This window comes from Blennius ocellaris, assembly GCF_963422515.1.
Source record: "Blennius ocellaris genome assembly, chromosome: 16".
Taxonomy (NCBI): domain Eukaryota; kingdom Metazoa; phylum Chordata; class Actinopteri; order Blenniiformes; family Blenniidae; genus Blennius; species Blennius ocellaris.
In genome coordinates this window covers 18684664-18709212 of record NC_137665.1, presented here as the reverse complement: position 1 = coordinate 18709212, position 24549 = coordinate 18684664, and the positions used below count along the sequence as shown (strand labels likewise).

Genomic DNA, 24549 nt, shown 5'->3' with positions numbered 1-24549 from the left:
GAAAATGATTGGGAGGGGGGGGAAAGTCTTCCACGTGGTAGTTTCCCCTCAGCTTTAAAATGAGGTATTATTTGTGTCGCTACGTGGACTAGCAGGTGAGCTACGAATGTTTTTGTGGATTCTCTAGCCTGGGATCTATATGTTTAGCACGTGCAGGTGACCTCCCCAAGATGGCGGCGCTGTAGGCACGTCGCGTCAACAGGCGTTGAAAGGCCATTGCGGCATCTAGTGTTTCTATGTATGCTCATATGCGGGATGTAGTGATTTGTGATAATGAAGCTCATGAAACTCCGAATCCTCTTTTTTCCTCCCGCCTCATAAATCACATCGCACGCGGTTTTACTCAAAATTGGTATTTTAATAAATCCTCTCATATAAAACAAAACACTTTTATTTACATTCTGTTCAAGCGCAACGGCAGAAACGGTTCCCACTGGGATCGTTTCCTCACTCCAGGCGGGGATTAAACTGGAGCTTCAGGTGGAGGCCTCGCCGATGGAGGCCTGGCGGCAGGCTGCAGTCATGGACACGCACATGTCCAACATCACGCTGTTGACTTCTGACGCCTTCTCGGCCTGCATCCACCTTGAGACAGAGGACAAACAGCGTCTCAAGCACCATCATTTTAGTTTCTTCCAGGAATATCAATGTTTATCAAACTTCGGGAAATATAATCAAGATATTTTGATTGTTTTTCGCTGTTAAAAGCTTTTTCGTAGCTGGATTCCTTTAGTGGTTTGAGACGTTTAGGTTCACACGACTACACCAGCTGCTGGTGTGGGGGCGCTGTCGCTTAAAACAAACACTGACCAGACAGGAAGTAAAGAAGAAACACGGCTCATTGATTGGTCCGGACAGGAACCGGTAGTCCTGCCGCTTTAGCCCATGGTGGCTAAGCTAGTTAGCTTGTGGCTAATGGGTAGCCGCAAACAACCACGATATAGAGTCTTCAGACCAGATATCAATGAGTATTTCTCACTATTTCTTCCTCACTATATCACATCTGAATGCTCGATTTTTTTTAATTACTTTTTCTTTCTGCGTCTAATTATTCTACTTTGTGTCGTAAGCTTAGATCATTCATTACCTAGAATACATTGCACAATACATCACCCCACCCGCGACAACTAGCGACGTCAAATCCATAAGTGGAGGCGTTGCCACGGCCACTGGCCACGCCCACTGAGTGACCAGAACAAACCAGCATGGAGGACGAGGCTGGTCTCCAACCAGCTCTCAGGCTCAGCAGCAACCTGCCGCCCCCATCAAAGGTGTGGGGAGACTTCAAAGCAGCCATGAGCATAAAGGTACAGCTATTTGCCGTCTTTGTACGACGGAGCTAGCATAGCACACCAGCACAACTTCCACGTGGGAGCTAGCGTTTGAAGCGGAGGCGTCCCGTTGTGACTCGTGACGCCGGAGAACAGGAGTCAGTAACGTTACTACCGCCAACGTTTGCTAAATTAATTTACTTTCAATTGTGCAATGTGAGCTTGAGCTCCGCGCACCTCGGTGGTGCTAGCTAGCGGTGTTTGTGTTTGGTTACTGTTAGCAGCTCGTGGCTAGACAGCTGTGTTTAGCTAATGTTAGCTAGAAATAGCATACAATGCTGGCATGAATGGTAACAGTGGCTAATTTACAGCTAGCAGAACACCGCTATCTAGTTACAAGCACCCCCACAGTGTAGCGCTGCTAGCTACGGTAGCTAGCAGAGGGTCGTAACATTAGCCGTATCTGTTCCAACGTTACATTTGACAAGTCATGATTAGCGTTAGCTCAATCACGCTGTGGTCGTTTCTGAGTGAAACACATTATTAGACCGATGTTTGCTAGCTTAGCATCATGATTCACTACAACGTTAGTTCACCAATGAACGTCGACTAACGGAGCCGAGGCAACGTCCGTTAGAACAATCCACTATTCCTTTAAATAATCGCCACAATAGTCGCTTTAAAAATACTCATTGACCCCCAGTCGTGGCAGTTTTTAGCATACTGATCAGTTTTAGGTCTTCAACAGGACTCTTCAGTAGTTTGTGTTTACGTTTCAAAGCTCCGGGTGAGCTGGAAGTCTGTATTGTCCTATCCTTGATTTGGATTTAACCCTGGTTGTCTCACCAAGAGGCGACTTTAGAAACATTTTTCAACTGAAGTGACAAGGCAGTGTAGCAGGCGCGTGTGAAAACAATGTTTAAGGAACCACTACGGAGAGGCTGCAGAACCCTGGACTACAAAAGGGTACACGTATGTGCAGAATGCGTGAGGAGACCTTTGCAATGTGAGTGGATGTGGGAGGGGGAGGCGCAGAGACTCCCTCAGGTAGCCGTACACGTTCGGACCGTGGAGGTGGAGCGTGAGCGCAAACTCTCTCTGTTCCTTTGTGTATTCGGAGCCCCGCTTGGAGAAGCAGTCGATCTGAAGATCTGAAATTCAGCCGGCACCAGCAGGATTAGTGAGTCCTCCCCCCCGCCCCCCCCGCGGGGCGCCTCTGACGCAAAGGCTTTTTGGATTTTTCACTCCACTCCACCTGAGTAGTGCTCGAGCTTCTGCCTCAGCTCTCTGTTGATCAGGTGCTTCTTCTTCAGGTCGTCCAGGAGTCTCTGCACCGTTCTGGAAGCCCTCTGCTCCCGGGCCTCCGCGCTCTGCCTCTCCAGCTCCAGACTCTCCACGCGAGCCAGAGCTTCGGTCAGTCGGGCCTTCAGGAGAGTGGGCGAGTCGGGCAGTGCGTACGAGTGATCCTGGCGGAGAGGAAGCCATCTCAGTGATCGTCGCAAACTCAACAAGTACCGAGTCACACACACCAGGGGTGTGTTTTTACTTACAACGTATGCAGATATTCCTAAATGTGGCATGGTCAAATTCAACACCGTTCGCATCGACATGGCTTTGTGCGTTCAAATAGTCGTTTTGAGAGTCGCTACGTTTCCCCGTTGCACCCGGCAAGCTGCCCTCACCCCCGTGACCTCGATGAACAACAACAAAAACAACAATGGCGGACTACACGCAGAAGCTCCTGATGCTATTTGGTTTAAACAGACGAGATGTTGATTTCTTCTTCTCTGCTTTTGGTGTATTTCTGTGGCAGAGTTACAGCAGAGGAGTTCAAGTATATCAGGGCCTTGTTCACGAGTGGGGGAAAGATGGAGCGTGAGATCGACAGGCGGATCGGTGCGGCGTCTGCAGTTATGCGGACGTTGTATCGGTCCGTCGTGGTGAAGAAGGAGCTGAGCCAAAAAGCGAAGCTCTCGATTTACCGGTCGATCTTCGTTCCTACCCTCACCTATGGTCATGAGCTATGGGTCATGACCGAAAGAACGAGATCCCGGATACAAGTGGCTGAAATGAGCTTCCTCCGTAGGGTGGCTGGGCGCACCCTTAGAGATAGGGTGAGGAGCTCAGCCACCAGGGAGGAGCTTGGAGTAGAGCCGCTGCTCCTCCACATCGAGAGGAGCCAGCTGAGGTGGCTCGGGCATCTGTTTCGGATGCTCCCCGGACGCCTCCCCAGGGAGGTGTTCCGGGCATGTCCCTCCGGTAGGAGGCCTCGGGTCAGACCCAGGACACGCTGGAGGGACTATGTCTCTCGGCTGGCCTGGGAACGCCTTGGGGTGCCACCGGAGGAGTTGGAGGAAGTGTCTGGGGTGAGGGAAGTCTGGGTAACTCTGCTCGGACTGCTGCCTCCGCGACCCGGCCCCGGATAAGCGACAGATAATGGATGGAAGTTACAGCGCCACCTATACGACTGGCATACATACTACACCAGTAGTTTTCATTGACTCAGATGTTTCCCATGTGCCTTTTTAAGAACAGGGACAAAAAAGATTGTTTTGGCTTGTGTGGATGGAGCCTAAAATGAGACCTACAGACATCTGCTTTTTTAATGCTTGATGCTTATTTCTCACCATTTTACTGAAAAGAATATGTATTGTGTCCAGCTGGTTGTTAATAAAAGTCCCTGTGTTGCAGTCTGTGGTAAAACTTTGACGAACCATATCGAGTTTATAGCTCATATCGCTATTTGAGGAAAAAAAAATATTGCGATATTAATTGTGGACCATATCGTCCAGCCCTAGTGTGTGTGTGTGTGTGTGTGTGTGTGTGTGTGCGCACATATGAAACACTCACAGCATTGGGCTGATGGTCCACTGGTGGGGTTGTTTCCGACTTCCTTAAAGCTTTGGTGGTCCTGTTTGCTTCTGTCTAAATGAAAAGAGCCACAATACTTAAAACCATCATAAATAAATAACTAATTGAACAGGCTTGATAATACATCACTGTCTCATAAACATGCAGAAAGAACAAATACAAACACCTTCAGCCACGCTGTGACATAAACGTTAACACAAATGTTAACGCCTCTAACTATGAGCCGCTCACATATGGAATCTGACTCTTACTTTCTTCAGAGCAGAAGAGAAGTTGAAGAGCGAAGGTATAACTCCTTCTCTCAGCCGAACGATCTGACCCGTCCTGTCGAAGTCAGGCGGTTTGAAGTGTTCGCTGCAGAGCTTGGACGCCTCGGTGGCAGTAAACGCCTCTCTTCTTACAGCGACCTCCCACCTCCTCCTCAGGCTTTTCTCTTTGGGAAACCTTCAACGTGTGAGACAAGCAGCCAGAGAAGTGACAGAGTTTTTACTGAAACTGATGTATGAGAGAGAGAGAGAGGGGGGGGGGGGGGCAGGAAAAAAAAATCTAGCATATCACTTAGTAAAAATCTAAACTTGATAATAATCATAATCACAATTATATTTAGGTCAAAAGGTAGGTATTATCATGCTGTTGTGTTGATATTACATCTGTATGTGAACACTGGTGCTTTCAGCATATGTGTAAACTTGAAAAAGACTTGAAAATTATTGATGGATGTGAGAACCTAACAGTCTCAGATAAGTAAAATTACTGCTTCAATAAGAAGTAAGTATAAATAAACACAAGTGAACCCAGCAGCAGCAGCAACAACAACAGCTTTCACAACAATAGCAACAGCTTTCGAAGATAACAACCAGCCAGTCTCTGTGGTCATCCTGGTATTGTTTAACAACTACGACCATATGAAGTTTGTCATCAATCACGTTGGAGAAAAGCGTGAACATTAGACGAACATGAATAATGCTAGCTTAGCTATCTTAGCATTGAGCCAGTGGCCAAGTGACGCTCGTCGCAGTAACATATAGGCATGAATGTCAAACGCAGCAGGCTCTTACTTGTGAAACGTGATACCGCGTGATAAGTTCTCCACGTTTCGCCGGTTATAACAACCGTAAGCCGAACAATACACCGGCATCCTCCTCACACTGCAGCCTGTGGGCGCACTGACCTATCACTGTCCAAGACCTATCCAACATGGCGGCCCGGCTGCAGGAACTCCGGCCACAGACATACATAAGTAGATCGATATTGAGATCCTACTAACATATGTCTGTGAGAACGTTTCCATATTACTACTTATACATGTTTATGTGTAAACTTATGAATTGTTTGTGTCGACTTGACTGCATCTGCAAAAGTCTATTTGTCGCTGTGCGTGTGTGACGTCAACTGCTCCGCGGTGCATTGTGGGGAATGAAGTCCGTTAAGTGAGGCGAAGATGGCGGCCGTGCAGCCGCCTCCGCTCCGCTGTCTGGATGATTTCCTTCGGAACGCTGCGCGCTTTGCGGTGCCAGACGTGCGTGACCTGGACCGCTGGAACAACCGCATCATCAACAACCTGCTGTACTACCAGAGCAACTACCTGCTGTCCGCCCTGGGCCTCCTGCTGCTGGTGGGGTGAGTCCCGTCACTGACGTGGTCCTCTTGCGGTCCGCAGCCTCCTGTCAGACCTCCTCCAACCTTATCCTAGACCTCCTTTTAGGCCTTCTCAGACCTCCTCCCAGACCTCCTATTAGACCTTGTAAGACCTCCTCAGATCTCCTCCAGACCTCCTATTAGACCTTCTCAGATCTCCTCCAGACCTCCTATTAGACCTCCTCAGACCTCCTCCAGACCCCCTATTAGACGTTCTCAGACCTCCTATTAGAACTCCTCAGACCTCCTCCCAGACCTCCTATTAGACCTTCTCAGACCTCCTATTAGACTTTCTTAGATCTCCTCCAGACGTCCTCAGACCTCCTCTCAGACCTGCTATTAGACCTCCTCACACCTCCTATTAGACCTCCTCCAGACCTCCAGTGAGACCTCCTCAGATCTCCTATTAGACCTCATCAGACCTCCTATTAGGCCTCCTCAGACCTCCTTCCAGATGTCCTATTAGACCTCCTCCAGACCCCCTATTAGAACTCCTCAGACCTCCTCCCAGACCTCCTATTAGGCCTTCTCAGACCTCCTCAGACCTCCTATTAGGCCTCCTCAGACCTCCTATTAGACCTCCTCAGATCTCCTATTAGGCCTCCTCAGATTTCCTATTAGACCTCCTCAGACCTCCTATTAGACCTCCTCAGACCTCCTCAGACATCCTCCAGACCTCCAGTGAGACCTACTCCCGAGGAGACGGGAACTTGTGTACATGGGAATGATTCTTGTGACTCATGTATCAACTGACCACAAAAACTCTCATCAAGAGTAATAAAGTACCTTAATTTCCATACTATTGGTTGCACCTGAATACAAGCCACACCCACCTGATTTAATAAAACTTTGGACATGTATCGGCCACACGGTCAGCTGGATCTCTGTGAAAAGTGAATCAAGGCCCGGAGATGAAGCACATTAACCCTTAATCCATGTATGAGCAGCAGGGACCGCAGTGCTAGAAAACAGTAGCGACTTATAGTCTGGAAATTACGGTAATCTCGCCCTTGTATGATTTTCGGACCCGCGGACACTGGCTGAGTAACAAAAATACAAACACCACACAAGGGCTCGACATGATTTGGCAACACATGAGTCTTTATTGTTCGCCTCCCGATCCAATTTTCTGGTTCTCTGTCCGACTGCCTCCCTGATTGTACGACTCTCAGTCTGATTTTCAGTCTGATTCTGTGCCCAGCTTATTGTCTGATTTTTGAGCAGATTCTCTGTTCGGCCCCGTGTCTGAGTCATTGACTCTATTCTCAGTCCGATTCTTTTACTCTCTGTGCTACTGACTCTCCGTGTGATTCTCTGACTCTCGGTCGGATTCTCTGACTCTCGGTCGGATTCTCTGACTCTCGGTCGGATTCTCTGACTCTCGGTCGGATTCTCTGACTCTCAGTCTGAATCTCTGACACTCGGTCTGATTGTCTAATTCTCGGTCTGATTCTCTGGCTCTCTGTGTGATTCTCTAATTCTCGGTCTGACTGACTCTCAGTCTGATTCTCTGACTCGGTCTGACTCCCTGATTCTTGGTCTGACTCTCGGTCTGATTCTCTGACTCGGTCTGACTCCCTGATTCTTGGTCTGACTCCCTGACTCTCAGTCTGATTCTCTGACTCTCTGTGTGATTCTTTAATTCTCGGTCTGACTCTGACTCGGTCTGATTCTCTAACTCTCGGTCTGATTCTCTGACTCGGTCTGACTCCCTGACTCTCGGTCTGACTCCCTGACTCTCGGTCTGATTCTCTGACTCGGTCTGACTCCCTGATTCTCGGTCTGATTCTCTAACTCTCAGTCTGATTCTCTGACTCTCTGTGTGATTCTTTAATTCTCGGTCTGACTCTGACTCGGTCTGATTCTCTAACTCTCGGTCTGACTCCCTGACTCTCGGTCTGACTCCCTGACTCTCGGTCTGACTCCCTGACTCTCGGTCTGATTCTCTGACTCGGTCTGACTCCCTGATTCTCGGTCTGATTCTCTGACTCAGTCTGACTCCCTGATTCTTGGTCTGACTCCCTGATTCTTGGTCTGACTCCCTGACTCTCGGTCTGATTCTCTGACTCTCGGCCGTCTCCGCCTCTCTCAGGTACCTCCGGCCCCTGCAGATGGTTGTCGGAGCGGCGGTCGTCTCCTCGCTCTTCCTGGGCTTCGTTTGGGCCGCCGAGCATCAGGCGCCGGTCCGCCGTTTCCGTAGAAACCACCCGCTGCTGTCTGTGCTGGCCGTGCTGGCGGCCAGTTACCTCCTCATATCGGTGCTGGGAGGAGTCGCCGTGTTCCTGTTCGGGATCGCCTTCCCCATCCTGAGTGAGACGTGGACGCACACGCACGCACACACACACACACACACACACACACACACACACACACACACACACACACACACACACACACACACACACACACACACATAATCATCCAATACATTAATGCCACCCCAGGGTGAACTGTCTGCAGAATATGAATGAACACCAGTGAATGAAATCTGGTCGCCTCACTCTCTCTCTCTCTCTCTCTCTCTCTGTCTTTCTCTGTCTTTCTCTGTCTTTCTCTCTCTCTCTCTCTCTCTCTCTCTCTCTCTCTCTCTCTCTCTCTCTCTCTCTCTCTCTCTCTCTCTCTCTCTCTCTCTCTCTCTCTCTCTCTCTCTTTCTCTTTCTCTCGCTCTCTCTCTGTCTTTCTCTCACTCTCTCTCTGTCTCTCTCTGTCTTTCTCTCTCTCTTTCTCTCTCTGTGTCTTTCTCTCTCTCTCTCTCTCTCTCTCTTGCTCTCTCTGTCTCTCTCTCTCTCTCTCTCTCTCTGCAGTGGTTCTCGTCCACGCGTCGCTCAGATTACGCAACCTAAAGAACAAGTTGGAGAACAAGCTGGAGAGCATCGGGCTGAAGAGGACCCCGATGGGCCTCCTGCTGGAGGCCCTGGGTCAGGAGCAGGAAGCCGGGTCATAGAGCGAGGGCCGGTGAGGTGAAGCCTGGACGGCGAGGACCCGTTCGCTTTGCTTATTAATCCAAACCGAATAAGCAAAACAGGAAATATGAAGGAAAAGCACAACGTTGAGCCTCACAGAGAGTGTGAGGATTGGTCGCCGTGATGGAGGCGACTCATGAGTCAAACAGCAGTGAGACAGGAACACAGTGAAAGAGTCATTTAAGATAAAGATGCAGCGTCTTCAATGGGTCCCATGATGTCCCACAGAAGGACAATTGCCACACAAACTTACACTAAGTTCACATTTCTCTCATAAAAAAACCAACTTTATTCCCCAAATAACTATTCTTCATATGCTCCTGAGCTGTGCTCATAAAAGAGCTTATAAAAGCTTGACTAAAGTACTTCAGCTTTGTCATTATTGACATTTCAATCACGTCTCGGTAGTTTATACCAGAAGCAGCATTTTCCCCCCAATTCAAATAGAGTTCAGTGGATGAATGGATGGATTGATTCACATATGTTGACGCCACTAAATCATCTTCATTCAGTTCATTTCAAATATCTGATATGGAGGAACAATCTTCACGTCGGCTCAGGCTGCACGTGGAGCAAAATTAAAGTTAGTGTCTCTGCTGAAGGGTGTCGGGGAAACACACTTCAGGGTTGTTGTTTCCGAATCCGGAACTAAATCTGAATTATTTACTAATTGTCTCCACTTTTTCTTTATTATTATTATTTTTTTAAAATTGACAACTACATTCTACTGCTTCTTTTAGAATTACACACTTGAGGTAATATGTTATCTGCTTTTCTTGCAACACTGCAACTCCATTCTTCACTATTTTTTTTTCTCCAGCATGTATGTAGAGTCATTGAGTCATATTGAAACACTATCTGTCTTATTACTACCGGACCAGTAAGATCAGTGACAAATCTGACGGGATCATTTAGGCTTGAAATGTCGAAACATCGGAAATCTTTAACTTAACATTGAAAAACTTTTAAATTACATTTTATTTATATAGTAAAAATGGCATGCCGGCATCTCCGAGCACTTTACACGAACACACACACACACAAACAGATTCAGTTGTAAGAAACTGGCAGATATAAAGTTTTAGAACCACATTTAGTTGCGACCTCTTTGTAGATGTAGAATTTACAGTTGGGCTCAAACTTAAAGTGCTGCTTGTATTTGATTTTCAGATTAATAACAAACCACTTCTCCTCTAATTACATGAACACTGACGTGACTTCCGCGTTTGCCTTAGAAATGACTCCGTCAGACGCTTTTATTTTGACCAGCCTGAAAAAGTGACGCAATGAAACAAGTGATCGTAGACATTATGTGCCTGTTCAGTAAGTTTTGTGGCGCCGTGGGGGAAAACAAAGCATTAACGTGCATTAAAGTAATGATCAGTATTAGTTAAATGTGATAAAACTTTACTCTGAAGTTCTTCATACTGACTGAGACGAGTCAACCTTTTATGACGTCTTACAAGATCTCAGTGGTAAATAAGTCCAATGTGTTCACATTGTTAAGCCTTAAATCATGATTTTGTTGTTGTTGTTGTTGTTGTTGTCAGTTTTATGCTTTTCCCGCCATTCTGGTTTTAATGTCATTCTTATTTGATTTTAAGTGAAATTACAGGAGCTTTCATTTGTACTTTAGTGGTGATTTAAAGCTGTTCCGGTGTTAAAAGCAGACATCAATATCAACACGGCCTATCCCTATAAAACATCTGTGAAGAAGCTGACAGAGGTCGATTTTTCAAACTCTTTAAAGGTTTTTCATTAAAATCCCAGACCCAGAGTGTTCTCAAGATATTTCAAACATTACATAGATTGTTTTTAGTCTATACCAACTTTAAAACTCTCTAAATTAGATACATTTCCCACTGGATTCCTGTAAATCATCTTGTACATGCTGTTGAATAACCCTTTGCTGCTGCTTATTGTATTATTTGCACACACACACACACACACACACACACACAAAATCCCTCTTCTCACAGGTTTCATGTGTCCAGTGTTTTTAATATTTTAATTGTGATATTTTCCATTCAAATGCTTCAATCCAGTGACCTGAGTGTAAGAAGAACAAGCAGAATAATTTAATGATGTACTGATGTGGCAGTTTGTGATTGTAAGTACTGTGTTTTAATGTGTTCTAACGTCAAAGACACGTGGAGAAAATGCAGAAATTAACCAAAATGGTGGCCTGAGAATGAGTTTTTTGGTTTATTGAGCTTGTTGACATTGTTTTCACGTTCATATATTTGAACTGTGTATCGACATGAAGGTTTAAACTGCAGCAGACTCCGGTTCTCAAGCCGCTTTCTGGGATTTTCCCACTGGATTTGAGATTGTAGGAAATCTTAACTGATGGTCTTTCACACTTATTTTTATTCTTTGAAGCCCAAATAGACGGAGTGCAATCATTCGTTACTGCCAAGTGTCCAACTGTAACCTGTTGGTTATTAACCTGTTAGCTCGATCAGAAGAAAACACTATGAATCCTCAGTTTTAAATCACAATCTGGTCCTAATCGGCCACCAGAGCTGATTAAAAATGGTTTCGTTTGGTTGTGATGAGCCTTTTTTTCTCCGGCTCCATGACAACGGTATTCACTGTTTGACCAGTTAACGTCAGTCGATGCACTTAAATCGCAATACTGGGACATTTATGATCATTTTCAAGATGAAGGAGAGAATCTGAGTTGTGTTTTTGCGGGAAGAGAAACCCGAGTCCATGTTTGAGGACTTATTTCTGTGTGTCTATAAAAGCAGATGTTTTTTTACAGTACCCTTTAATGCGAGTGCAGTTTGCCTCATTCAGACGGGCTTTTCTACAAAAATGAGCAGGTTTTTATTTATCGCTTCCTATTATACTCATAAGCATTCCATCGTTGAGCTATATTGTGAGAGGGGAGTGTTTTACAGCTGCCTTTTATTTAGCGAAATATGAAATGATAGTTCTGTCAACACCAAGTCTTTGACTGTTTTGCTGAATGATGCTCTCTTTTCTTTCTTTTTTTTCTAAATAAATGGAACATTGTACTTGAATGTGTATGAATGAACTTATTTTTACATAAGTTATATAAAACTTTGGAACTACATTGACTACGGTAACAGATACGTACACTCCCATCAACATTTCCCCATTGTCCACATGAAGCCACAGGTGTTTCAGCTTTGTTATATAGTCTTGTGTACAAACAGAATTAAGTAAGACAAAATAAAAGGTTTACTTAAATTAGTAAAAAACCTCAGGGAGAAACTCCAGGTCCTCAGTTGTACACAAATAGTTTGGCAAGATTTTAAATAATATTATTACCTTCGCCAACGAAAGCTTGGCCGAGAAGGTTATGTTCTATCTATCTATCTATCCATCTATCCATCCATCCATCCATCCATCCATCCATCCATCCATCCATCTATCTATCTATCTATCGTATGGTAGCGTATGACAATCAGACTCCATCTCCCATGATGCCCTGCGCCTACACTCCTGCCTGACGTCACGTCCGGCATTGCTGTTGGCGGGCAGAACGGGCTCGGTGCGGGTTGTTAGCGACGCGGCTCTCCGGCTTTTGTGTGCGTTCCCGCGGCGACCCAGAGCTCCGCTGTCCGCTGCTTGTGGCTCCTGCGGCCCTCGGCTTGTATCCGGTGTCTGACTCGTCTCGGCGGAGGCCGAAGCGGAGCGTTTCGTCTCGGGCTAGCCAGCTAGCCTCCTCCAGCTTTGTAAAGGTAAGGCTTCTGGGGGGGGGGGGCTGGACCTCGCAGCCATGTTGCCCTCTGGAAGCGGCGGCAAGCCGAGGTGTCCGGCTCGTTTCCCTCCAGACTCTCTCGGTCTGCAGCTTTCATTCCGCCCCAGAGCGCCGCGAGGCCGCGCGGTCGTCCCGCCTGGTCCGCCGCTGCTCCGGCTTTGTTTACCGTGTTAACGCGGTCTGTACTGGACCGGGGCCATGTGAGCGGGTCTGGGCCAACCAGGACCAGCTCACACGGTCCTGGCGGATCGGGACCTGGTCCAGACGGGTCAGACTACTCACGTGGTTTGGACCCGCCAGGACCATGCGAGCCGGTCCGCATACTGGTCCAGCAAGACCATCAGAACCAATTGAACGGATCTCTGTCCATCAGAACCGTCCGAGCAGGTCCATCAGGTCCACTTGTGCTGGTCTCACCTGCTGCTGCAGGGACGCTGGCCAGGCTTTACTGGTCCAACGTGGTCTGAGTGAAGCCCACCAGACCTCCAGTCTCACCACAGGAGACTCTCCTGCTGCTGGTAGCTTCGGTTTGGACGTAGTTTGACGCAGCAGTTGGAACCGTCCACTGCTGCGACCCAGACGACCACACCAATGAACACCGTCAGCACGTTTTAGGACCGAGGCCACCCACTGTGGAAGTGATGCTGACTCGCTCACATTGCTTGAAATAAAGAGTTTCATGTCCATATCAAGGTCAACCATGCGATGGACATGTTAAAGTACAGTTGAATAAAGACATTGTAAAAACTCTAAAGGTGGAGCTATCATCCACATAATGGGGAAATTGAATATTATTCTTATAGAAAGGGTTTAGCTCCTCCGAGTTCAACACACCTGACTGCAACCGGGGGTTCGTTATTGGGCTTTTTCACTACCTTGGTGATGACATCATCTTCAGATTCAGGTATGCTGAAGAAAGGGAGAGACTAAAACCTGCGGGTCAGAGTTTGGACACCTGTGGCCTCAGGGCAGCAGATAGATGAAGAAGACGAGGCCCAGGACAGAGCCCTGCGGGACACCGGATTTGGGGGGATCTGTAAGATTTTACCTGAACTGACCTGCCCTGTTTACACAACAACGATTACGAGTCTATCCGCAAAACTTTCTTCACTGTTGGGGGGGGTGGTGGTTTAACATGACACCAGTGTGCGGATGCACTGTGTCTGTGAAGTTTTTAATCCGGCTCCCAAGGTGGAAAGATTCTTTTTCATGGCCGCTAATCCGTCCTGCAGAGACTGCTGGAGGCTATTTTGCCTGTTTCTGCACAACTCTCCCCCTTCCTTCCCTTGTAAACAAACATGGCCGACCCGCAGTGGTTTGACTCGCGGTCAGTATTCTAGTTTTATCCTCCATATCAGTAGTTTTATAGTTGAGACTCTCCTCTGATAGCATCCGATGCCTCATCAGTCCATACGAATGTCGGGTTCTCTCCATTTCTTCATGTTTATAGTGTATTCTTCTCTGCATACATGTATGTGTGGTTTCATTACCAAAATCAAGCAACAGCACCCTCCCATGGCCCGGCATACTAACTACATCATTGTGCCTGTGTGTAAACGCACTCCTTTTTTGATTTTTTTTGTTAACGGATCAGGCGTTGTCGTGTAAACAGGGCCCGAGTGCGTCCAGCGAGGTTGGTTTGAACCAGTCCAGGGGCCTGTTGCCAGGGAGACGGTGTCGCATGCTGCACTCAGGTTGAAGAGGCCGGTGGGCGGTAGTCCAGAGTCTGCTGCACCAAGGACCTCGGAAACCAGACTGGAACTGTTCATGCAGGCCGTTGTTAGAGAGAGAAAGAGAGAAGCTGTGAATTTAGGATGCAACAGTTGTTTCCAGCATCTTGGAGCGAAATGTAACCGAGGTTATTGAAGTTGTTGGGGTCTGAAGAGGCAGATTTGAGATGGAGGATCAATCCATTTTTGCTAAAAAAAAAAAAAAAAGATAAATAGATCAGGTTTATTTGTTTTTTGCCAGCCCGAGATTGAAAAGGCTTGTGGACCTGAGTCAACGCAGGATGTTTGTGTTTATTATCCCACATGTAAACTATGACATCCTAATGAAAGGAAAGTTTGTTGCTTTAAAAAAAACAAAAAACGATCCAGCCTTGTAAATCTGCTCCAGTCGACCGACTGAGCACCACACCAACTTGCCTCTCCTCCTCCTCCTCCTCCTCCCTTCCAGTGTTTGATCACTCGTTCAGGCTGCAGGCGGTGATGATTTGTCCCGAGCCCCTGAAGCGGAAGCTTTTCAGATCACCTGCAGGGTTCGTTCGCTCCGCGCTGCCGTTTTCTGCTTTTGTGGGAAAAGTCCTGCCAAGATGCTGCGCCTCCAGAGCTCGCGTACAAAACCAGTGGAGGAGGTTTCCTCCGTCACGTTCATATTTTTCCACACCTGGTGAGGAGAAACGTCAACAGGTCAAAGTCACATTGATGCTTTAATGGATTGAAGTACGAGACGCTGAGAAAACTGGAGCCTCATTCAGCTGATTCTCTTTAACACACCAGAATAACACAGGACTTTCTATTACCTGGTGTAACTTCACACAGGACACACTGCGGGAGAGGATTACAAAGTAACTCATTACTTTCTGTTTTCTAATGGCGTATTTCCGCCGCGCAAAATGTTGCAGAGACGGAACGGAGCGTTACGGTAAAACTAACCGGAGCCAAATCTGGTGCCTGTTTCCTCCAGGAAGTAGGTTAAAAAGTAGGCGGGGCTTAGAGCTCCTCAGATGTGTGACGTTACAACAGTAATCTAAGCCTGGGCGGCAGATCTGGACCTGGTGAATCCTCTGTTGTTGTTGTTTACATCCTCAGTACGCAGTTTGCCTTTGGAGCCGTTGTTTCTGGAAAATCACAAATTCTTTTGGTGGAAACCGTAACCGTAACGGACTATACCGGTCCACCCCCACACCTTTTTGTGAAGTGGAAACGGGGTTGAAGAGAGGGTGTGGGGCAGCGCTCTGCTACCTGTCGCTTTAGAGCCACATGTGGCTCTTTGGTTCCTTTATATTGGCTCCTCAAACTATATGTATCAGACTTTTCATCCAGTTTTCTTTTTATATCAAGTTTTATTTATGTGTTTGCATACCCAGCTTATTTTCCAAAAGGTTCGCTAAAATGGTTAAAAGGGTAAAACCGGCGGAAATAACTATTAAGAAAAAGTTAAAATAGCTTACAAACTGCTAAAATTGCTAGACACTAAACAAACTGAAAAAAGGTGTTAAAAGAATTGGCTAAAAAAACAGAAAGTAGCCAACGGCTGAAACAAAGGAAGCAAAAACGGGTCAGACAGTTAAAATAGCCACAACAAATAAAAGCAACTGAATCGGATAAAATCGGCTAATAAGCTAAAAAGTGCTCAAACTCCCAAGCCGACAGACATGGATGATTAATTTCTTTTACGGAGTCTGTTGTGATCGTTGGTGAAAGAAATGCCGTCACAAGTTTATTTAATTTCTCGGATAACCAGGAGTTGATCTATATATATATATATATATATATATGTAGTTTTAAATTAATATTCCATTTGTTTTCCATCACTTTGTTTCTTCTGGAAGCTTTATGCTTGGAAGAGCTTTATGCAGATCAATTATCCACATTCACACTGTAGTTGTGAGCTGAGCGTGTCGAGACGGTCAGCCTGTGCCACTGGGTGTCAAAGCTGCAGCCCTTTCCTCACAGGTCCTCCAGGGGGCGCCCTCGGCACACGTCAAGCTGGCGACCGTCGCGGTGAAGAAGGGGAAGAAGGGCGAGGAGGAGGAGCAGCAGCAGGCGCCGGCGCCGGCGGCTCCAGAGCCGGCGGCCGCCCCGGCAGCAGACGCGCCGGCGGCAGATGCACCAGCAGGAGGAGGCGGTCCCGCCGCCGCCGCCCCTCCGCCTGCCGCTCCGGCCGCTGCAGAGGAGGAGGAGGAGGAGGAGTACGTGGTGGAGAAGGTGCTGGACCGCCGGGTGGTGAAGGGGAAGGCGGAGTTCCTGCTGAAGTGGAAGGGCTTCTCTGAGTGAGTGGAAACGTCTCTGTGAGCCTTGGTCCTACCGGGGAGGTCACTGCCGTTCCGTGCGTGTGACTGAAATGTCCCGTCCCACAGCGAGGACAACACCTGGGAGCCCGAGGAGAACCTGGACTGCCCCGACCTGATCGCGGAGTACATGCAGAAGCACAAAGAGAAGGAGGAGAAGAAGAAGGAAAGCAAGAGGAAAGGAGGCAGCGAGGCCTCGGCGGACTCTGAGGAGCGAGGGAGCAAGAGGAAGAAGGACGAGGTGGGACGTTGTTGACTGTCTTCTGTTATTGACTGTGTCTTCTGTTATTGACTGTGTTTTCTACTGTTGACTGTCTTCTGTTGGCTGTCTTCTACTGTTGACTGTGTCTTCTGTTGACGACTGTGTCTTCTGTTGTTGTTGTTGACTGTCCTGTGGTCCCCGGTGTCTCCAGGCTGAGAAGGCCCGGGGTTTCGGTCGAGGACTGCAGCCAGAGAGGATCATCGGAGCGACAGACTCCAGCGGAGAGCTGATGTTCCTCATGAAATGGTGAGTTTGTCCCGTCCTCCTCGTCTTCCTCGTCCTCCTCGTCCTCACAAATGACTGAGACACCGGGAGCCGGTTCTCGATTCCCATCCCGACTCGTTTCTAATATTTTCAGAGAAACATCTGTTGTGATGTCATCGTATGAAGCTGTTTTGAAAACCATTTAAATCTCTAAAGGAGCCATATTCAAAATGTTGTTTTCAATATTTATTCCTCCAAATCCATCTTTTCCTCCATTAGAACATTGGCTCATAGGAGCTACATTCAGAATCTGCTGTGTCTGTGTGAGCTGGACTGGCTCCGCCCACACACACGCCCATCTATGGGAAGAGAAGGAAATACTTCCTCTCGTGGTGCCATGTGCCAGAGCAGAGCTGCCTGATTGTGGGAGGAGTCAAGGGGGAGGAGCCTACCTTGATTCTGATTGGCTAAACCCCCCGATGACACTCTATAGGGTTTGATTTCTGATTGGCTGGTTGGAGCAACACACTTTTTAAAACCTGGAACAAGTCAGGGAGAGAGAGGACACACTGTCTTCTCTTCTGGGACGTCGGTCCAGGTGTGGAGACGAGTCGTACTGCTGGAGAACCTCTAGGAAGTTAGCTTAGCATTGTAGGACCCTTTAAAGACCAGGTGGGTCTAAAGACACTGTCTGAAGGTAGCCAGGTCTCTGCTCTTCCTCTCTCCGATGTGACGCGAGCAGGAGTTCGGTCGGTCGGTCGCCTCGGCGCCGGAGTTCCTCTGACGTCGACTCTCTCTTCTGCGCCCAAACAGGAAAAACTCTGACGAGGCCGACCTGGTGCCGGCGAAGGAGGCCAACGTCAAGTGTCCCCAGGTGGTGATCTCCTTCTACGAGGAGCGCCTCACATGGCACTCCTACCCGACGGAGGAGGAGGAGAAGAAGGAGGAAGACAAGAAAGACTAAAGCCCGGTGAAGCCAGACGAAGAGAGGTGGCGGAGCAGGGCAGGAAATCAAAGGGGGGGGTGGGGGGGTTGATTTCCTGCCCTGCTCTCTGGAAGACGCTCCTGCCTGAATTTTGACTGACAATGTAAATTCTTTTCAAGAAGTTTATCGACACGTAGTCTCCAATTTTTTTATTCTTCAACCAGAAGGTAGTATTTGACGGAATTGGTGCCTTTTTTTTTTTTGGTTTTGCGAGTTTCCCCTCCCCGAGAAGCCAACCGATCCCGACTGGAAACCGGCCGTTTCCAGAGAAGCAGTGTTGAATGTGTGGCCGACGGCGCCGCTTCCAAAACCCTCTGTTCTCGTCACCGCAGCTCCTTCCTGCTCTGTCCAGCCACGCCGAGAGCTACGGAGGGAGGGGAGGGGGGAGGAGGGGAGGGGGGGGAGGGCAAAGCATGAAGGAGTAATCTCAGTATTTCTTCCAACGTCCCGCCTGATTCCTCAGCGTTACCGAGACACGGTGAACCATAACTGCCCGACGTGACGGGCCGCAAGACCTGCACACGCTCCGGCCGGGTCCAAAGAATCTTAAATTCATTTCAGTGAGCGGAGCAGACGACGGGGGGGCAAGTACAGGCACGACCTGACGTCCAGCCGGTCCCACCACGCCCAGTAACCCAAAAGTGAAGGACGCAGGCTGGGAGGATGCCCCAGCGGTCCCGTGACCTCGCTCAGCCCCCCCCCCCCCCCCGCCTGGACACCGACACACCTCATCCGCTCCCAACACACACAAACACATTGGTCAGGTTCTAATCTGGTGTTAGTCAGAGCTCCGACTGGGTTGAGTGAAGTCACAATGGAGAGCAGATCCACAACTCTACACACACACACACACACACACACACCCTCTCGTCACCCGTGTGTTTTTCCGCTGTGGTTATTTCGGCTGGCAACTGCCCGGGCAACACTCAAGACACGAGTTATCTGTAGGTTCGTTAGTTTTCTTTCCTCCGGCCGAGCCCTCCCGCGTGCACATTGAGGATTTTAGTGTTTATCAGTGTTTGGTGTGTTGAATGTGGCCCGGCTGAGTGAACCCCTCTCTCTATACTGTATTATACCTAGCATCGTAGTTCTGTTTAGCATGCCCCGGGGCCAGCTGCCGTCCTGTCGGGCGACGTGTCGTTCCAGCGGACACCGGAGACGCGGGACCCTCCGGGTCCCAGGCCGCCGCCTCCACCGCCGGCGGACGCAGCTCCCGGGTCGGCCTCGTAGCTTCTCTCTGTATTCAGTGGGCGAGTTTGTGCTGTCCTGTTGCATGTTTATCGTTTCTTCTGCCATGTTCACTGCTCATCTACTTTAACTGTTTTGGACGATAAATGTTTTTGTTTACAAAATAAAAAAAAAAGTAAAAAAAAAACTAAACTTGTTCTTCATTCTTTGTCCTAAACTAACTTGAGCGGAGGGTCGAACTGCTGAGACGACTCAATTCAGGCATTCTGGTTTGTATCTTAGACCTACTGGGGTTTTTTTTTGTTTTTTTTTACTTTTTACTTCCAATGTGAGAAAGAGAATCAGTTTTTTTTTAAACGTAAACTGTTTTTTTCATCCGTCCACCTTCTATATAAGGTTCAAGGTGTTTAGTTTTTTTCATTTCAACAGTAAAAGCCAGGTTTCACAGTGTAATGAAATTCTTACTTTGCCGTCTACCCTGGTGCCGACATACATAAATAAATAAGTATGTACACAAGAAATAACAGCAGTGCAAAATATTAGTCAGAAAGTGCGATGTGCATTGTGTGCAATTGTACAGATTAAATGTAAACATGTTCAGAAGTCTGATGGCAACGGGGAAGAAAGAGTTTTTGAGTCCATTTGTTTTGCATTTCAAGCTTCTGAACCTCCGGCCTGAGGGCAGAAGCGTGAACAGTCTGTGTTGTGGATGGGGGGGGGTCTTTTAACACGGAGGCAGCTCTACTGTGGACCCTGCGCTGGTAGATGAGAGAGGGCAGTGGTGTTCTGGTGATCCTCTCAGTACGTCTTAATATATAGCGCTTCAATCAATGTGTAGGATGGAAGTCCCACAACCTGGCGGAGCTGAATGTGAACAATTACACGCCAACACCTTCAGAGACGTGTGTTTTATAAAACATTTTATTTGAAAATAAGAATGAGGTCCCGACTCCTGAAACACCAGTAAACTCAAATAAAACCGAGAACTGATGCAGACGGTTCAAACAAATATAAAGACACCACATTTCAAGTAATTCATATTATTGCATTTAAATAAAAGTATTTCTAGCTCGTCAGTTTGTTTTTCCTGAGAAGATGCATGGTCGCCGTCTGGAACATACAAAGCAGTTTACTTTTAATATAAAAATTGCGCCGCTTTTGCAAATCTGTTGAATCATAAAAAACAGTACAGATTTTTTTTTTTTTTTTAGTAAAATCATTTCAGGTCAATCTGGTTTTGTTGGGTTTTCATGGTGCAACAGATCTGAGTCACGGTCAAACTGGAAGGTCCAGTTCAGCAGCCACAACATGAAAAACTTTAAATATAGACAAACATACTTTTAGCCTGTCTACATGGTCTCGTCTACATTTAATCAACTTTCTGCACCAGACCTGAAAAAGTTTATAAATTCCACACACCAGTGCAGTTTATTTATTAGTTTATATTTATTTATTTATGTTTTGGCGATGACCAGGTCTCAAGTATGTAATTTGCCACCATTAACTTGTACCAGTATGACAATAAAGATGCCCCTTGAATCCAAGTTCTGTATTTGCATATATATATTTTTTAATAATTCCTGCAGCGGTTAATCAGCTGACAGAGGAGGTAAAAGAAATGCTCTTCATGACACACGATGTGTGGAAGACTCGGCGCGTTTCCACAGAAACAGTTACTACTTTGAACACAATTCTGCCTCCGAGTCGCGTTACTGCATTGCACTTTACGAAAACACCTGATTGGAACTGTGTGTTTAGAGGTCGGCGGCACGTCAGCGGTTGAGAAAGTGTCATGTTAAAATCAAAAGACCTTCCTCCTTTCCGCTGGGTCTCTCTGGGCCCCGTGTGAAAACGTCTTCAGTGTGTCGGCCATCTTGTTCTGATGGCGTCATCACTGACGGGTCCAGTTCAAACACACGCACCCGATCCACCATCGTGGTGCGTCGTTTACAGACGGCCTTTGCCCTGCGGGTAGAGCATGTGGTCCAATCTTAAGAAAGCGTTTCTTTTTTTTTGACCAGGCCTCTGAACGTGGAGCGGCTCCCCCTGGTGGAGGTGGATCACCTGCAGCTCTATCTGCATCAGTATGACTGAAACACCTCACCACCCAGAGTCCTCGCCCTGTGGGGTGACCTTCCACTTCTTGAGCTGTGCATTGGGATCCTGCCCAGGGTCTCTGGAGCTTCAACGGCTTCCAGGATCCATCCAGTCATCTTGGATGGTACCGTGACCTGTTCAGGGTCTGTTCTGGAGTCGATCCCAGCTTGCTGAGGGTCGAGAGCAGGACACACCCGGAGGGGTCGCCTGTCCCTCCAGGATCCAGCCTGCCACAGTTCTCTTGATTATTTCATCTCAACTCTTTAAAGTCCTGCTTTTTGTGCCAGATACTGATTCAAGTGAGCCAGTCCAAGGCCAACGGTCTTCAGATCTCAGAGACATTTAGTCCTCTTCCAGGGAGAAACAACGTTTTTACTGAGGAGCAGAACAAGGACGTTTTTCACTTTCATCATTTATTCCTTCTTTCGCCCTTGATTTTCTCTGTCCATCCATCTTTCCTACAAAACAATCGCTCTTTGGACATTCTGCCTTTTGTTTGAGGATTTCATGGTTTTTAAAGACACTATGAGAAAACCAGCTCCATATCATTATTTCCTCGCTCTCTCTGTGCATTGAACCCTTTTTAAAAAAAAAACCCAATTCTTTGAACTCCCCCTCCATCTGTAACAAAGCACAAGTCTTATGGATGGACCCTCTCATCACTTCTTCTTGTCCTTCTGTTTTCTGCTGGCTTTCCCCCCCGCCGGTGGAGCCGCCGCCTCGTTCTGACGAGACGCCACCGTGACGGTACTGTCAGGTCCAAACTGAAGCAGGTACTCTGCAGCGTCCAGCGGCCGCCCGTCCTCATCCCTCAGTGTGGAGAACACTTCCTGATACAACGCTCCCAACCGCTGCTTCATCTCCCGCAGAGTCCTCAGGGCTTCTTGTTTCTCCCTGAGCAGTTGCGAACGGTGGCGTCTCATCGCGGACACGTCGTCCTCCAGGCCCTCCAGCATGTCCTGCTTCCTCTTTCTGCAGTTCTGGGCGGCGACCTTGTTCTTACCACGCCGGCGGATGTCCCTGATGAGGTTCAGCTGGTCTTCGTTGAGGTGGTACTTTGTCAGGAGGTCGTTGAACTCCTCCACCGGGAGATTGACGATGAGGTCATTGGAGAAGGGGATCCTGAGCGTTCGGGCACGCCGCTCGTCGCGGCTCCACATTTTGGACTCGGAGAGGCGGCTGGAGAAGGAGCGATGGTAGGGCTTGGCGTTGTGGTGGGTTGGGGCTGATTTGGCGTGCTTGTTGGTCGTCTTCACCACAGAGGGAGGTGAGGTGGACGACCACGGCTGGTTGTATGTGTGGTCGTGACCGACGTTCTCCATCCAGGGAAAGTCTTGAAGTAGCTTGTGAGTTACAGGCTTGAAAGTAAAAAGCTTCTGAGCACCTCCAGGATATCTTCCTCCGGTGGCCCCCATCTCCTCCTCCTCCTCCTCCAGCTCTTCCTGCTTTATCATCATCTCCATTTCCATGTCTGACCCTGCTAAGCTCTCCTCTGCTTCTTCATCCTCATCTTCTGTGAAGAGGCTTCCTTCAGCTGACATGCAAGAGGAAGAAGAGGCTGATGAGGACGAAGACGAGTAGGAAGACGCCTCAGAAACACACGGAGAAGCTGGACTGTGGCTGAAGTCCAACGACAGACCCGAGTCTGAATCTGCCCCGTTCTCGATATCTGTCAGTGGGGAATAAAGGAGAGTCGAAGTCAGTTTCACATTCACACATTGCTGGGCGTGGAATGAAAATAACTCTGACATGTCACCTTGATGATGGCTCTCTGGTTGAGACTGATTTACTCTCTTGAAGCCGTGATCATCTTCCCTGCCAGTCTCGTCTTGGGACAGTTCCTGTTCGAGGTAACCTTCCTTCTCCAGCCTGGCTGCCATCTCGGGGCTGAATCCTTCCTCCAGAGCAGCGTCCAGCAGTCTGATCTCCTCCAGCATGGACGAGTTCTCCAAGAGGTCAATGAGTGGAAGATCATCATCTTCAACATCTGCCTTGGCGAGGAAGACACCGGAAGAAGGTGCTGGAAGGTCCTGGGTCACTGTGTTCCTGGGAGAAGGACTGAAACCGGAAGGCATTGGGAGACGTGAATGGAAGTCAACGTCGATGTCGGGAGATTCCAGTTCCATCGGCTGCAGAACATCAGGTGTCAGCAGACCCATGTCGAAAGGGTCGTCGTCTGTGTTCATAGCTGTGGAGAAGTCTTCTGAAGGATCTTCTTCAAGTAGGCCTGTGTGGTCTGGAGGGTTGTGGAAGATATTGTTTGCCAAAGGGTCCCTTGAGTCCAGAGAAGAGCCGTGGTCATCCAGCTCTGTGCTGGGAGTGAGGGGAAGCAGGCCTGCTGCCGGATGATCCACAGAACCTGAGCACAGAGAGGGAGACTCTTTAGAACTCAAACACTGATGGTAAAAACTCAAATCGTTGAGTTACTGTGCCGAGTAGGGAGACCTTGCATGAACAAGCTGCCGTCAGGAGCCTCTGTTGTCAGAACCTCAGGTCCAACATCTTCACCGGTCCCTGATGAAGCTGAGTTGAAGTTGTGGTGCAGTGATTCCATCCCTGCACTCTGAAGAGCGTGGATGAAGAAAAGTCATAATTCACTTCTTAAGTCACTTGACGTTATTTTATGTGTGTGATTTTCGTTCTTTCGGTTACCTCGGGCTCCATGATTGAAAGCAGATCCTGCCAGTGGACTTCCAGATCCTCAGGGGGGCACAGAGACGGGTCCTTGTCCAGCGGCCGACACTGCAGGTCCTCCCTTCGGTCCCCAGCTTCACTTAACTGAGAAATAAGGGAACACGTGTTGGGAGTTTGCTGGAGAACAGTGCTAGATTGTGGACAGAGTGTGAAGTGACCGTCGTCGTACTTCTTGCTCGTCTGTGAAGGGAAAGGTTTCCTCCAACAACCTCAGGCACTCCTGCAGAGACACCGCAGTCTGAATAAAACAAGGAAAAGACCATTTATTTAAACAAGCAGTCAGAGGCACGTCAAATCGATCGCCTGAGGGGTTACTGAAGGTATATGGCAGGAGTGGAAACACCCTGGGTGTGGTGCAATGAGCCCTAGAGCATCTAAACTCTGAATATTTTAACCTTCACAACAGATGTTATCATCGATCTCCGTCCCTGGACTTTTGCGAGACCATGATGTGAACTTCATGATGACCTGATGTGAGACCAGACCTGGATCCTACTGAAGAGTTCCTTCGAGGATACCCTGAAGAAGTTGTGGTATCGCTGAAGCATTTCTGTAAAGAAGTGATCAATATGCCTCCTGAAGGTCTCCATTTGTTTCTCCTCCAGGCCTGGTGGCGCTCACTCTGGGT

At 48.1% G+C, this 24549-nt stretch overlaps 4 protein-coding genes across 5 annotated transcripts in view; 2 read left to right on the top strand and 2 right to left on the bottom strand.

Annotated features, from left to right (window-relative positions):
* Positions 1-373: 373 nt before the first annotated feature.
* On the bottom strand, positions 374-5328 carry LOC308141818 (THAP domain-containing protein 6-like). The gene is made up of 6 exons (XM_080512044.1): positions 5201-5328; positions 4394-4586; positions 4122-4196; positions 2527-2737; positions 2269-2422; positions 374-585 (listed from the first exon to the last, which is right to left on the bottom strand). Exons 1-6 carry the CDS (start codon positions 5278-5280, stop codon positions 477-479), a joined length of 822 nt encoding a protein of 273 aa, XP_080368170.1. The 5' UTR covers positions 5281-5328; the 3' UTR covers positions 374-476.
* Positions 5329-5545: 217 nt separating this feature from the next.
* Positions 5546-11766, top strand: praf2 (PRA1 domain family, member 2). The gene is made up of 3 exons (XM_080510873.1): positions 5546-5762; positions 7873-8090; positions 8585-11766. Exons 1-3 carry the CDS (start codon positions 5584-5586, stop codon positions 8722-8724), a joined length of 537 nt encoding a protein of 178 aa, XP_080366999.1. The 5' UTR covers positions 5546-5583; the 3' UTR covers positions 8725-11766.
* A 483-nt stretch (positions 11767-12249) lies between these two features.
* cbx1a (chromobox homolog 1a (HP1 beta homolog Drosophila)) lies at positions 12250-18315 on the top strand (the record flags this gene model as incomplete). Its single annotated transcript, XM_080511041.1, has 5 exons — positions 12250-12456; positions 16157-16473; positions 16561-16732; positions 16905-16999; positions 17771-18315. Coding segments are annotated over 5 exons (942 nt in total), but the record flags the coding sequence as incomplete, so codon positions are not given.
* Positions 18316-20033: 1718 nt separating this feature from the next.
* nfe2l1a (nfe2 like bZIP transcription factor 1a) overlaps positions 20034-24549 on the bottom strand; it is a 12597-nt gene continuing 8081 nt past the window's right edge. For both annotated transcript variants that reach the window (XM_080510897.1, XM_080510898.1), the window contains exons 5-9: positions 24091-24159; positions 23880-24005; positions 23673-23790; positions 22984-23586; positions 20034-22896 (exon numbers count right to left, since the gene is read on the bottom strand). In XM_080510897.1, coding sequence (XP_080367023.1) covers positions 21887-22896; positions 22984-23586; positions 23673-23790; positions 23880-24005; positions 24091-24159 — 1926 coding nt within the window. In that variant the 3' untranslated portion in view covers positions 20034-21886. The remainder of the gene's footprint in view (positions 22897-22983; positions 23587-23672; positions 23791-23879; positions 24006-24090; positions 24160-24549) is intronic.